Here is a 15,705-nt window from a genome sequence, read left to right on the forward strand (position 1 = left end):
TGAACAATTCATATACAAGAAACAGTCTTATGCTATGTAATCATTACTATTGAGGGACTGTAATGTAATAATTTTAGTGGATTTTCATGGCTATATAAAAATTATAAATTCACATAATTAAATCACAAAAAATAAGCACATTTTCTAATTATCTTTAAAATTCAAAATCCATAATTCATATTCTGTCAATATAGTCATTTCTGCCAAAACCGGAAAATCTTCTAGTCACAAAATTAAATGATTTTACAGTAATAAATGAACCACACCATGAGAAAATTAACATAGTGCATTTGCGACCAGCATGGATCCAGACCAGCCTCTGGTCAGGATCCATGCTGTTCGCCAATGGTTTCTCTAATTGCAATAAGCTTTGAAAGCCAGGAGCATGGATCCTGACCAGACTGCGCGAATGCGCAGGATGGTATGGATCCATGCTGGTCGCAAATGCACTATGTTAGTTTTCTCATGGGGCGGCTCAAATATGTTTACCTTCCTGACAATGGAAGACAATAATTCTTCCTTGTTTAGGTTCTGCCTCTTCAGGGTTCACCAAGGCTGTTCCAACAATAAAATAAGTGTTTGGATCATCTCCCAGTTTAGCAGAGATCAAGCTTGTAGCAAACTCATTTTGTAGCAGTGTGTGTGCATGTAGGACTGAAAGTTAAAAACATTTTTTTTTACTTTTAATTTATAATTTGTTTACCAATCACTTACACCAGAGATTGACATTTATGTTAGGTTGGGTAACATATATTTCAAAATGCCTTAATTTAAGGCCGTGAAAACACTACCACTTTTTCATTAAGCCGGTAATATCTTCACAGAGAGGGTTCAGTTATGTGATACAGCCTTCATTCATTTTCTAAGCGGCCTATTGTCTTACCCATAAATGAAGCTATCTTTTATGTTTTTAACTGTAAAACTGCAATTTTTATTATTCTTTAGCACTGCACCTCTATTTCACTTTTAGCACTGCACCTCTATTTCACTTTAAATTAACTGTCAAGGTCAAGCATCTCCCAGTTATAATCATTGTTTGAGTTATAATCATTGTTTGAACATCTCCCAGTTATAATCATTGTTTGAGCATCTCCCAGTTATAATCATTGTTTGGCAGTACGCGGTATAAGCAGATTGGAACAGTGTCCTTCAGGTACTTAATAAAATTTATAACTACATCTGTCAATAGATACCCCAAGTACCGCTTTGATAGAGGGAATGTAAAATGTTGTATTTAAGACTTTTGCCATCATGTGTGACCTTGTCCAAGGTCAAGCAGATATGACACATACATAAATTTAAGCTATTTGATCTCTGAACTCCAAGTGTAACCTTGAACATGAACCAGTGACCTTGGTTGTGCACTCTAACATTGTCTTGTTGAGATAAACAATTGATATTAGTTCTATGAAATCTTCCAAGTAGTTTAGACAATAACGAGCATACAAAAAGTTAAGATATTTAACCTATCACATCTACATGTGACCTTGAACTTTGACCTAGTGACCTGGGTTGTGCGCTCTACATGTCATTCTGATGTGGTGAACACCAGATATGAAAAGCTACCCAGCACTTAAGATATGTAACACATATGAAATTAAAATACTTGATCTTTGACCTCTGACCTTGGACCTAGTGACCTAGGTTGTGCACTCTGTGCATCATTTTGATGAGATAAACATATGCTTCCAGTTTTATGAAAATCTTTCTAACAGTTAAGAAAAATACGGACCGTACAAGACAGACAGACAGACAGACCAATGAACGGACATGCATTACTCTAATATAGCCCACATACATCACTTTGTATCTTGGTGTTTAATAATGTTTCGCATGTCACATACCTTCAAAAGTGTGTTGATCTATAATAAGAAGTGAGTGAACCTCCACTTCATCTCCGTATGAGTGTTCTCCAATCATGCTTGTTCCCGTGGAAACCATCTTTGAGTTGTTACTACTAGACGTAGAGGAGGCATGAGTGCTTGCGCTCATTCGTGTTGGGGTGGTGGATGAACCGTCCTGCACATCCATACGCATCGAGATCACACCGAAAGTCTGTGAGGATTCCTGGTATGCTATCCTCCTGTTGTATTTTAAAGTCAAAAGTATAGAGTCAGGCGATCACCATGAGCTTCTATATCGGTTATTAACAATATGCTCATGCCAATGGTATGTACTTGTACTTAACTTGCCCTTTGAATAGATTTCCATATATTCCAAAGGCAAAATTTTTTTTTTTCTAAACTTGAGATTAATTTGGACAAATCCATTTGCCATTCCTGCTGCTAAGTTCTGAACAATTGTCATACTAATACACTGATGTGTTGTCAATATTTGTCAGCTGATATAACAGCCGCAGTATATAAAGAAAGTGATCAGTTATGAACTGCTAACGTCCTCCCCAAATTCTATAAACTGCTGAAATTGAGGTGAAAGTAGTAACTGAGATGAAACTAGTAATTATGGAAGAGCTAATGGTAGTGATGGAAATCAGTCAAAAAAATTTTGTTTGTTTTGTTGAGATTATCGTCACACTGACACAATTATAGGTCATATGGCTACTCTCAAGACTTTGAAGGTGCAGGAAGACCCCAGCTGCCCCTCTGTGCATTATTTCATCACAAGCGGGCACCTGGGTATAACTATAGACCTTCATAAGCCAGCTGGATGGCTTCCTCACATGAAGCATTTAAGGCCGTTTGTGAGGCTCGAACCCACATCGGTGAGGGGCAAGTGATTGATTAAGAGGCACAAAAATAGCCTGTGCTTTTTAACATCACGTCTACTTAATAACAGGTCATAAGGCACCATCCAACTTTTGATGGTAGATGAAGACCCCAGGTGCCCCTTCCCTTTATGCGTTATTTCAGACTCGAGTGGGCACCAGGGTAGAACCTGTGACCTTCCATACTTGCATGAAAGAATTCTACATCCTAAGTAAGGTTTCAAACCCAAAACAGGAAAAATATTGAGAAAATTTGTTCATGATCATGTCATGAATGATTCATTCATAATTTATCTACGCCATTAAGCATATCAACATTTAATGGTTCTGTACAAGTCATTTCTTACATCACATTTCAGTTAAAAAGCAAACTCAATTAAGACCTTATTCATCAGCTTACCAGGATTACACTGTGTATATTGCATATATGATCTTTTTTATACAGAACTGAAACAAATCTACAACAAACCTAGGAGATTCCTCTAGCGGTATGGTACGGATATGGAGTTTCTGTATCTCGTCTATAGTTCCTATTGTTAGTGTGTTGTCATTTGCAATAGCCAAACTAGAAATAGGAAGAAAGAATGAGTCAAACCTATCAAACTGGAAAGAACATGTAAATACTTATTATCTGCAATGCCTCCATTTTGTTTTACCAATTTCCAACTTTAGTGAAAAATACAAAAAGTAACCTCATCAAACTCACCAGCAGCATATATGCTTTTCATACAAATATTTTATTCAAGTGTTTGGAAAAAACTTTACCAAAACCAAAGGCTAAAATACTTATTTCCAGCGTTAAAAGTTTTTCTATGCGAACAAATTTATAACTTCAAAGCAAAGAAATACACACATAATATAGATATGACATTCTCATAAGGCAAACAGTGAAATCTTCCTAAATCTTGTGATCATAAAACAAGATCTGGTTTATCAATAATGAAGAGGATTCCTTTGCACTTCACTTAATAATAAGCGTTTAACGGAATCACAAGAAAACATTAATCTGACTAAAGTACTTGATCTTCTAAACGAAGATCTGAGAACGACCCATTCACATTCGTCTTCTGTATATTTTGGATTTCCAATATTGCTATTTTTATTTTCGCAAATCTATTTTGGTTTGAACCAATCAGACAACTTGTTCGAATGTCAAAGAGTAAGAAAAATTTGCAGTTAATCCAGGGCTCGAACCCGGGACCTCTCATTTACAAAGCAAGTGCCCTACCAACTGAGCTAACCGGCTATCTGACATCGATCGACATAAAAGTTGTTGATATCAAAACCTGCGGCTTTTTAAAGCTTGCAGGATGTTGTAAGGTAGCTTTTGATTGGCTAGCAGAAGGGTTGTCAGAACGAGGCCATGAATAGCTCGTTGTCAGATCCTATGCGTAGCGTATAGGAGATGTACTTTAGTCAGATTGAAGAAAACATCCAGTTCCTATTCTGCTGTTTAATTATTCCTTTGCTAAAGGTCTTGAAAATAGGTTTTTCCTCCACACTTACCTGTCAGGGTAACCTTCAGAGTTCAGAGGGCACATATGGTTCACCTCTTTAAGGTTGACATTAGAAAAGACAAGTTTATGGTTGCTAGAGTATATCACAGTAGGTCTATCAGAGCACGCAAACACATTTGTTGTTGATAAGGACTTGAACGTTCTCAATACAGTTGGCTGGGTACCAAGTGTCACTTTCTTCTTGTCTGTTAAATAACCTGCAAATACCATAAAATGTTCTGTTAATGTTCACTTCTACAACTGTCTTTAAAAGCAATAAATTTCAAACCTAGATACAAGAACTTAGGTAAACTTCTATCAAGTCAATGGCATGCGAGTGATATTAATACCATCATTTTCCCTGAATATGGCCCTCATGTTCTGTTGCGTTCTAGATCATATACAACACCTTTTATGTCATTTTGTGACTTTTCCAGCTTACGTTGGTGCAGGAAAATCCAAGGTGCTCCTCCATACATTATCTCAGTGATCAGCTGGGCAAATGGGCAGAACCATCAATTTGTAAGCCAGTTGCATAGCTTTTTCAGGATCACCCCAGCAGGACTTGAACAATGACTTAATCACTTTGCCAGAGAGACCCTAAATATGGTCCCTAGGAACAAACAGAATCAGTAAATTCTTACAACATGTACATTTAATTAGGTGTGTGACAACACATAATGGTAGCTTCATCAGAAACCTTAAGGCATTAAATTGTGACATTGCAGTGAGGTTATTTCAGTTTCTTCCATAATGAATACAGTCAAACCAGGGTTGTACAATTTATCAACAACTGCCCAAGTCCAAGACCCCAAGTTTCATTTTTTAAAGTTAAAGTTAAACCTGTGAAAATGCTTTTTGTTTTGCTTTTGTTGGGTTAAGAGTCACACCGACAGAAGGTCGTATGACAACTTTTCTAGTTTCTAATGGCTCAGGAAAACCCCAATGTCTAACAGTTTTATTTAATTACGGGTGAGCACATGGGTAGAACACGACCTTTCGTAAGCCAACTGAATGGCTTTGTCACATAAAGAATTCTTCACCACAAGTAAGCTTTGGAACTCACATCAGTGAGAGCAAGTGATTTTAAGTCAGCGTCCTTCACAACTCGGCCACAGAGGCCTACAAACCTGTGAATAAAGACCAAGAGTACATATGCACCACATTTTAGCTTTCCCAAGCATGGAATTTATCTACAGGTTGAACTGTATAATGATTTCAGTATATTATTACCTGTATGGATGTTAAGGTGAAAGTAGAAGAGGGAACCATCTCCTAGTGCACACAGTAAATAGTGGATCCCTTCAAATGTTGTCATCAGTATAGATCGGGGAATTATCTCTGAAATATAAATAAGAAATATGTTTTATACAATCTGTATTCCCTTTGTGCAATGAGCTGAATGGGTAAAGTATTTATTAGCAGCCTCAATGCATGGAAATTGCCAAAAAAAGAAATATAACAGGAGATGTCAGATGCTATTTCGATGCTTGATAAGAGAAATAGGTGTCAAATCTGAGGAAACCTATCACTACGGTGACTAAACGCCCCCCTCCCACCGCAGATGTGGATGATGATACTTGACAACAATTAAAGTTTCAGTCAAGTCCATCTAGTACTAACAGAGATAGAAAGTGCATTAAAATATTAATCAGAATTTCTAAATATCAAAGAGACAGGACTTAATTCCTGGAATATTTCTGTCATGGCTATGGACTTTGTATCTTATGTCAGCAATTATATATGACAACTACTTTAAGTTTAAATAAAATCCATTTAGTAGGGAAAGACATAGAGCAGCAAAAGTGCATCAAAACTTCAACCTGAAGTTCTTAGTTAAAAGGGGGCATAATTCATGAAACATTAATGCCAGAGCTACAGATCTTGTATCATATGATGTGAACGATGAAGAGGAACAATTGTTTAAGTTAGAATCAAATCCATATAGTAATAAAAATGATGAAGTGAAAGAACTTCAAAACTTTTAACCAAGGTTCAGATACCAATGCCAAGGCAAGTAGGATAGTTCTCCATAAAATACGAACAGTCATGCTAACAAGAGCTGTCAGTTGACAGCGCACTCGACTATTCTCAGTGCTTGATAGTATAATATAAGCTATGAGTAAAACTTAAACATTACAATAAGCATATTCTAAGTCGAAAAAGGGGCCATAATTCAGTCAAAATGCTTGATAGAGTTGCCTCTTCCTTTTTACAGACTGGGGTCATGATGGTAAACAAGTATGCAAAATATCAAAGCAATATATCAATGGACTTTGAAAATATTTGGGGTGGTACGCAAACTTAACATTTGTGTGACGCTCATGCCGACGCCGGGGCGTGTAGGATAGCTCCCCTATTCTTCGAATAGTTGAGCTAAAAACTGCAAGATCCAATATATTTTGGATCATAAGACAGTATTTCCAACCTACAGCTGAATTATCTCACTCTATCAAAATACAAACAAGAGCCATGTTAGACATGGCCAATCCCCCCGCCAGGCATATTATAATTGAAGGCTAAAGTTCCTGGCAAGTTAGTGTCTGAAAGTATTCATTTTGGGAAAAGCTTTGAAGAACCGTTTAGTTGTGGTCCACATCAGGCATTTTAAAGATGTGGAAGAAAGACTTATTCAGTGGTGAGGTGGCTTACTGCTAAATTTTATTAATTTTCATGAACAGTATAGCTATGATGTTTTTCTATATGGCTACTGTAAAAAGAAGGAATGGAAAGCTAACAGGGAACAAGAGTGCCAGAATGTCACAATATATGCCAGTCACAGCAAATTTCTTTTTTCTAGCAGCTGTATTTGCAAAATTAATGGAATTTTAGTTTTGTGGTTGTTTAGTAATCATTGTAAGTCTTTTGTTTTTCTAAGTCCACAAAAAACTCCTTACTAGGTAGAGTTATCTTAAAATACATCTAAAATTGGAAAGTAACATCCATGTTGTACCACAGAAAAGTGGTCTTGTTTTTTCCCTATGGTCAATTATAAAAATGTTACAACATAAGATATTTATAGCAACAACTAAGGGAAGTTAATCTTTAATAAAAAAAAAAAAAAAAAAAAAAAAATTGTAAGTCCACACAAAAGTCTTTACTAGGTAAAGATTGGTCCAAATACACCTCAAAATTGGATGTAGCATGCATGTTGTACTACAGAAAAGTGGTCTTGATTTTTCCCTACGACTAGTAATGAAAAAGTTACAATAAAAGCTATTTAAAGTAACAACAAAGGGAAGTAATTCTAAAGAAGGGAACTGTGCATGACACTTCGTCTTATGCTGATGTATAATTGTGCCAAGTTACATCAAAATCCCTCCATGCATGAAAAAGAAATGCTTCAGACAAAGTCATTCTTGTATCTGACCTTTGGCCTCTAAGTGTGACCTTGACCTTAGACCTAGCGACCTGGATCTTGCGCATGACACTCTGTCTCGTGGTGGTGAACATTTGTGCCAAGTTATTTCAAAATCCTTCTATGCATGAAGAAGAAGTGCTCTAGACAAGGTTTTCATTCTTGTATCCTTTGACCTCTAAGTGTGACCTTGACCTTAGAACCAGGGACCTGGTTCTTGCGCATGACACTTCACCTCGTGGTGGTGAACATTTGTGCCAAGATATATCAAAATCCCTCCATGCATGAAAAAGATATGCTCCGGATAAATTTTTCTAAAGAACATATGATAAAGGGGAATAACTCAAAAAATAGGCAAGGTAGAGTTATTGTTCTTGCACACTGCACTTCCTCGCAATGTGTTCTATCAGTGTATGAAGTTTGAAGAAAATCCCTCCAGTACTTTTGGAGTTATGGTCTGGACAAATTTTTTAAAGAAAATATGATAAAGGGGAATAACTCAAAAAATAGGCAAGGTAGAGTTATTGTTCTTGCACACTGCACTTCCTCCAAATGTGTTCTATCAGTGTATGAAGTTTGAAGAAAATCCCTCTAATACTTTTGGAGTTATGCTCCGGACAAAATCTTTTAAGAAAATATGATAAAGGGGAATAACTCAAAAAATAGGCAAGGTAGAGTTATTGTTCTTGCACACTGCACTTCCCCCCAATGTGTTCTATCAATGTATGAAGTTTGAAGAAAATCCCTCCAACACTTTTAGAGTTATGCTCCGGACAAATTTTTTTTAAGAAAATATGATAAAGAGGAATAACTCAAAAAATAGGCAAGGTAGAGTTATTGTTCTTGCACACTGCACTTCCTCGCAATGTGTTCTATCAGTGTATGAAGTTTGAAGAAAATCCCTCCAGTACTTTTGGAGTTATGGTCTGGACAAATTTTTTAAAGAAAATATGATAAAGGGGAATAACTCAAAAAATAGGCAAGGTAGAGTTATTGTTCTTGCACACTGCACTTCCTCCAAATGTGTTCTATCAGTGTATGAAGTTTGAAGAAAATCCCTCTAATACTTTTGGAGTTATGCTCCGGACAAAATCTTTTAAGAAAATATGATAAAGGGGAATAACTCAAAAAATAGGCAAGGTAGAGTTATTGTTCTTGCACACTGCACTTCCCCCCAATGTGTTCTATCAATGTATGAAGTTTGAAGAAAATCCCTCCAACACTTTTAGAGTTATGCTCCGGACAAATTTTTTTTAAGAAAATATGATAAAGAGGAATAACTCAAAAAATAGGCAAGGCAGAGTTATTGTTCTTGCACACTGCACTTCCTCCCAATGTGTTCTATCAGTGTATGAAGTTTGAAGAAAATCCCTCCAGTACTTTTGGAATTATGCTCCGGACAAAGATCGTTGCAGACGCACGCACGCACGGACGGAGAGCATTTCTAATATCCCCTTCGCCTTTGGCGGGGGGATAAATGAGAAACTTACTAGTATATTGAAGTAGTGTTATGAATTAACAAATAAACCAATAACATCAAGAAAGAATTTTTTCAAAATCTTGAGAGAGATCAGTGCTTGTTTTTTTCCCCTTGTAATTATTATTCATTTAAAATACAAGTAATTCCATACATCAAATTGTAAAACAAAATACATCAAATCAAAATTTTATTAACTTTCAAAGAACACTATCTTTTCATCAAATTTAGTATAAAATTCATCAAGATGGTTTCACAAACCTCCACCCAGCATTTCCACATGAAGACTTTCGAAAGATGGCAGTTTGAGTATCCTGGCAGAGATATCTGTCCACAAGCCGATGGCAACAATGTCAGATTTATTCTCTCCCTCAACTTGTGGTGTAATGTCCACACACGCTATCTCATGTTCCACCACTGTTGTACTGGAGTAGTCAAATAAAATGTTGTCAAATTTCACTTAGAAATCAGGTTGTTGCGAAAATGAGTAATGTGAGAAAAATGACAAATGTATGAAGCCTAAGGTTTAAGCAATATAAAGGAGAAATCAGATTCTAGTCATAACAACTCAACATACGTAGAAAACATCTATTATCTCTACCTGCTATTTCAATACCTTTATTTTCTAATAATTCAAACTATATCACCAAAATTTTTTTATTTGTCAGGGAGAGGAAATCCTAATACCCTATTTGTTTTATATGTCAAGGAGAAGTTTGCCAATACCTAACTTGTTTCAATTGTCAGGGAGAAGGTCTCCCCATACCTGACCTGTTTCAATTGTCAAGGAGAAGGTCTCCCCATACCTAACTTGTTTCAATTGTCAGGGAGAAGGTCTCCCCATACCTGACTTTTTTCAATTGTCAGGGAGAAGGTCTCCCCATACTGAATTTGTTTCAATTGTCAGGGAGAAGGTCTCCCCATACCTGACTTGTTTCAATTGTCAGGGAGAAGGTCTACCCATACCAAACTTGTTTCAATTGTCAGGGAGAAGGTCTCCCCATACCTGACTTTTTTCAATTGTCAAGGAGAAGGTCTCCCCATACTGAATTTGTTTCAATTGTCAGGGAGAAAGTCTCCCCATACCTGACTTGTTTCAATTGTCAGGGAGAAGGTCTACCCATACCAAACTTGTTTCAATTGTCAGGGAGAAGGTCTCCCCATACCTGACTTTTTTCAATTGTCAGGGAGAAGGTCTCCACATACTGAATTTGTTTCAATTGTCAGGGAGAAGGTCTCCCCATACCTGACTTGTTTCAATTGTCAAGGAGAAGTTCTCCCCATACCTAACTTGTTTCAATTGTCAGGGAGAAGGTCTCCCCATACCTGACTTGTTTCAATTGTCAGGGAGAAGGTCTCCCCATACTGAATTTGTTTCAATTGTCAGGGAGAAGGTCTCCCCATACCTGACTTGTTTCAATTGTCAGGGAGAAGGTCTACCCATACCAAACTTGTTTCAATTGTCAGGGAGAAGGTATCCCCATACCTGATTTGTTTCAATTGTCAGGGAGAAGGTCTGCCTATACCTAACTTGTTTCAATTGTCAGGGAGAAGGTCTGCCCATACCAGACTTGTTTTGTCAGGGAGAAGTATCCCCATATCCACCTTGTTTTGTCAGGGAGAGGTATCCCCATACCCAACTTGTTTTATTTGTCGGAGATACTGTCACATATTGGATTTGTTTTATTTGTCAGAGAGGGGTATCCCCATACCTGACTTGTTTTATTTGTCAAGACAAAAGTATGCCGATAACTGACTTTATTTGTCAAACAGAAGTGTTGTCTGTAAGAGCAATATATACTCATACCTGACTTGTTTGATGGACCCTGCATTTATTTCCAGCAGGAACAATTCACTTCCTGCTGCTACAACAACTTGTGTATGGTTACAGCTGCCCAGGGAGATGTTCTTTCCTCCAGGATGTGACCATTCACTGACTAACTTCTTTGTAGCTGTGCTGATTAATCGTACAGCTGGTGGAGTGATCTGAAATTAAGAAATATTGTCCAAAAGATTTGACAAAAGTATGCATTTGATTACATAATATAGGAAGTCTTGAGGATGTTTAATAACCGAAGACAAAACTATTAATATCAACATAATATGTAATACTCTAATGAAGATTTATGGAAGGCTTTTTTTTTTGCCCCAAACAATACTAGCATAATGCCTCTAATGCGAATTAAGTTTATTATCTCTGCAAGAAATGAGATGAGTTATTTACTATGATGTTTGCCAGTTGGATTCATGACTGGTCGCCTCAGTTAGGCAAGTGAATTGGACATCATCGAAGATTTCAATTATATCTTGACCAACCATCTGTTGCCTTTCGTTGAACATTTAAAGTTAGGCTATCACATATTATTATCACTTAAAACTGAGACAAATTTAAGTAAGTTTCTTGTGAAAGCTTGTTTTCATTTATCTATTTATTTATTTATTTGGGTTTTACGGCGCACCAACACAGTATAGGTTATATGGCGCCAAACAGGACTACAAATTTTGGTTCCACATCTCATTAACATCAAAATAAAAACATGAGGTATGGAATCAAAATTTGCAAACCTGCTGGAATCACAGAGTTTCTGCAAAACCAAGTGTTAAGATCCTATTAGTCACCTCTTACAATCATGCAAGGGTAAGGCAGTGATTCCAATTCTTTTCATACACAGATCGTCCCAGAACCACATGGGGCAAAGCTTGTTTTCAAATCCATAGATAAAAGTTATAACTAACTGCTATGATTTAGTATTTACACATACACATAATGAATGCAAAATCATTAGAGCCGTGCCATGGGAAAAACCAACATAGTGGGTGTGCGACCAGCATGGATCCAGACCAGCCTGCGCATCCGCGCAGTCTGGTCAGGCTCCATGCTGTTCGCTTTTAAAGCCTATTGGAACTGGAGAAACTGTTAGCGAACAGCATGGATCCTGACCAGACTGCGCGGATGCGCAGGCTGGTCTGGATCCATGCTGGTCGCACACCCACTATGTTGGTTTTCCCATGGCACGGCTCATTTCATATAATAACAGACCTCGAAAAATCAGCAGCATTATGAGGGATCATGAGCCTGATATCATACCTGTACTATCTGATCACCAAAGACATTTGCACACAGGAAAGTTTGTTGTTCTGAGTTGAAACCTGCAACCTCAGTCTCCTCCACTTCTTCACCACTCAACTGTAACACTCTGAAAATGTATTTATATACTATACTTGAGTAAATTTTCACACCAAAAGCACTGGTCACTTAGGAAGTTAGATTATCATCCCCCTCATCATGGCATCAGTTCAAACATAGATAAAATCACAAACATTGCCTCAGAGCATCATGAATGAGACCTCTGGCAAGGCTCTCAAGGGCAAATTATTCAATGTCAGTGACTTTAAGAACAAATGAGGTCAGAAGGTTGTGTCCTTAGTTCCTATTATATAAAATTAACAGTTTTTTCTTGGCTTCTGGCTTGTTTGTTTTTGCACGATTTGGAAATATGCTTATGATAAATAATGTCACTATAAGAGGTAAAAGAAGAATCACTGTGAAAAATGATACACCATCATTTTATGATATTAAAGTCTCACTTCATTTTTAATAATTTAATTCAATAGTTTCCACTGTTTAAAAAGTTCTGTAAAGCTGAACTGCAGACAATTAAATGATGCAGCTTAAAGGAGCATTTATAGTTTTGAGGCACTGAAAAAAATCCAGTTTTATTAGTCTGAAATTATAATCGAGTTACCTTGTCTGTCCAACAAATGACAAGACCAGCATATTATCATATCGCTCTGAATCCACTTGCAGTGACCATATACCTATATGTGAAACAAAAATTGTAACTTTACCCTTTTGCATTACGAGTTAAACATACAAACTTCAGGAAAACTTGGAGTTTATCTTGCTAATATCATATAACTTTAACACGGTTTTTCAACAGTATTTCTGTTATGTAACAGCGGGCAGTTAACCTAACCAGTGTTCCTGGATTCTGTACCAGTACAAACCTGTTCTCCACAAGTAACTGCCAACTTCCCCACATGAATCAGAGGTGGAGGACGATTGGTTTCAGACACAATGTTTTTTTATCAAATTGTCACGGAGAACATAAGGCCCGCTCGAGGATCAAACTCACGACCCCGCAATCCATAGATCAGTGCTCTCTCTATTGAGCTAAACGGGCAGATTTAGTAAATCGCTACTTTCTTACCGCAATGAATGACTTGCAAATGGAAACTAACTTTTTTCTGCGTGTGTTCAGGTTTAACGTCTTTTTCAACAATTTTTCAGTCACAAAGATCAACTTTTGAAGAAATAACCAAATTAAATCAAGATGTGACACATTTTTCTTTCACATTTCTTCAACAATCTTGTGACATCCCTTTTCTATGTTCCAAATGGTACAACTTTGCTTTTATTTAGTCTTGATCGCTCTAAACGGGACTTAACACTAACAAAATCTTAACCCTTATCATGCTGGACACGACTGATTCTGCCATTGCGACCAGTATAAATCATGATCAGCCTACACATCTGTGCAGTCTGATCATGATTTGCAGTTTGCTATCCAGTCAGTATCTTTTTGGTAAACACCCCTTTTAACAGTTAAAAGTACAGTCCAAATTGAAAGATGGACAAGTTCATTATAGAAATTTAGCTGGGTATTAAAGGTTAAGAGAGAACCACCGTGTTCAATAACCATGCGGTTAATTGCACTGAGCTGATATAACAGAAAACTAACTTCAGAAACTCACACTGTGGCTAAAAATATTACATGAGGAATAAAACATATTTTACAAACCTTTGATACCAGGAAGATCAATGCTTGCATGTTCATGTATACCTATACCATTTCTTATAATTCTCAGAGAGCCTTCCTTGTATGCTCCAGAACATGTCACCAACTGTAGAGACACGAGAAATGGCTGTGTTATGCAAAATTTTAACACTGTATCCTCTACATTTTTATTACATTATTATTTTCTGATAAAGTACCGAAAGGTTTTTAAAGTTGTGTATTTTATCTTGCTGCAGTTTTATTTACATTGGGCTAAGATATAGTGACTTTCCTTCCTCAGAAGCTAAGGTGATATATGTCCTTTAAATTTACAAAACATTTTCGGCCAACAGAAAGCTTCAATATTTAAATTTGAACCAGTATAAATCTTGTATGACAGTAGCAAATGAAGGATACATTAAATGTAAATGTATAGACTGTATTATTACCTGTCCTTGACCTTGCCTTTCTAGGTCGACGACACACATGTCAACTATAGGTCCTAGATTAGTAAATGTCTCCATGACTTGTACATAGGAACCTTGCTCATCTGGAGTAATGTTTAACTGAAATAACAAGAACGTGTTTGAAACTGTAACCATAATCAGAATTTTGTGCAAGAATTTATGGTATTCTGAGTATTCATTTGAGATTCAGTGGTTTTGACCAAAATAGCCATTTCAAGGTGATATAAATTCATGGATTCTGATTTTTTAACAGAAAATAAATAGGAATTTTACTGGTTTGTTGGGATTTAATTTTGCTGACTGACTCAACCACATAAATTAGTCCCGCATGAAAATTGATGAGAATCAGAATACCTATTTTCCTAATGAGGATCAGTTCAGACACATCAACAATCTGCTATTGAAACAATGAATTCATTTAGGTAACCTAAATACTCTGTAGGTAGTAACCATAATGAATGTTTTATGAAAACCATAAACCTGCAGAACAACTCTCAAAATTCCTCAAATGGTTGAATTTTACATCCAAAGTGTGGTCCATCAAACAGCAGTAAGGCTCCATGGATTCTAATTACCACCCTTAATCACTCAGCTATAGAAGCTAATAGCATAAATGTGCACCATGAAGTAAAGCTACAATCAAACATACAACTTCCCATCTGTAACTCATGAACTAGTAACTTTGGTTATGTCAAGTTACAATCAAACATGCCATTTTCAAACACTACAAAATTGTCTACACACTACAAGAAAATCTTGTAGGGCCCATAAATCACTAGATAATTTATATCTTGTACAAGCAATTAGTGCTTTGCAATATTTCTTGAACTTGGAAGACACATTCATTTTAAATGGAGGGAAATCATGACAGGTAAATAAAAAAGATGGCCGAAATGATACTGGTACAAAGTGTTTATAAAGACCAAATATTTAGACATTTAAAAATGAATCATTGATGAAAACATTGAGAAAAACTCTAGTTAAAGTGATACATATCCAGTTGAAGAACAAAGCTACTTAAAAGATATTATTTCAGGAAATATGATAAAACAGTCATATTTTGTTAATATGTAACCTTGTGAAAAACATCATTGATAATGTAAAAATACTTTTTGAGAACAACGGACTTGCTGATGTTACTCTTCCTCTGGAGTACTAGATATAATTTTATTATTGAATAATATAAACTTGGCTTTTGAGCATGTCATTCAATTAAAACATCATTTTTTTCTGCTGTCCACACTGACATGTTTATTGTTAAATTATCAAAGCCAAACATTCAATGATGGTTTTATTAGATCTCAATACACATTTAATGAAAAATGTAAACAAAATACCATACTGGGCAGGTGCTCCTCATCAAAAACCCATTATCAGAGCATTTGACAGCACTACCATCCAAGA

General features: G+C 36.4%; 1 protein-coding gene across 1 annotated transcript in view; it reads right to left on the reverse strand.

Moving 5' to 3' along the window:
- LOC123537643 (DNA damage-binding protein 1-like) overlaps window positions 1-15,705 on the reverse strand; it is a 44,833-nt gene that overhangs the window by 11,276 nt on the left and 17,852 nt on the right. Inside the window, exons 10-20 of the mRNA XM_045321473.2 lie at window positions 14,284-14,400; window positions 13,859-13,961; window positions 12,803-12,875; window positions 12,145-12,253; window positions 10,864-11,042; window positions 9,318-9,481; window positions 5,455-5,562; window positions 4,232-4,439; window positions 3,195-3,290; window positions 1,845-2,083; window positions 490-654 (exon numbers count right to left, since the gene is read on the reverse strand). Of these exons, the coding sequence (XP_045177408.2) occupies window positions 490-654; window positions 1,845-2,083; window positions 3,195-3,290; window positions 4,232-4,439; window positions 5,455-5,562; window positions 9,318-9,481; window positions 10,864-11,042; window positions 12,145-12,253; window positions 12,803-12,875; window positions 13,859-13,961; window positions 14,284-14,400 (1,561 nt within the window). The remainder of the gene's footprint in view (window positions 1-489; window positions 655-1,844; window positions 2,084-3,194; window positions 3,291-4,231; window positions 4,440-5,454; window positions 5,563-9,317; window positions 9,482-10,863; window positions 11,043-12,144; window positions 12,254-12,802; window positions 12,876-13,858; window positions 13,962-14,283; window positions 14,401-15,705) is intronic.

Source organism: Mercenaria mercenaria, chromosome 17, assembly GCF_021730395.1.
Source record: "Mercenaria mercenaria strain notata chromosome 17, MADL_Memer_1, whole genome shotgun sequence".
NCBI lineage: Eukaryota > Metazoa > Mollusca > Bivalvia > Venerida > Veneridae > Mercenaria > Mercenaria mercenaria.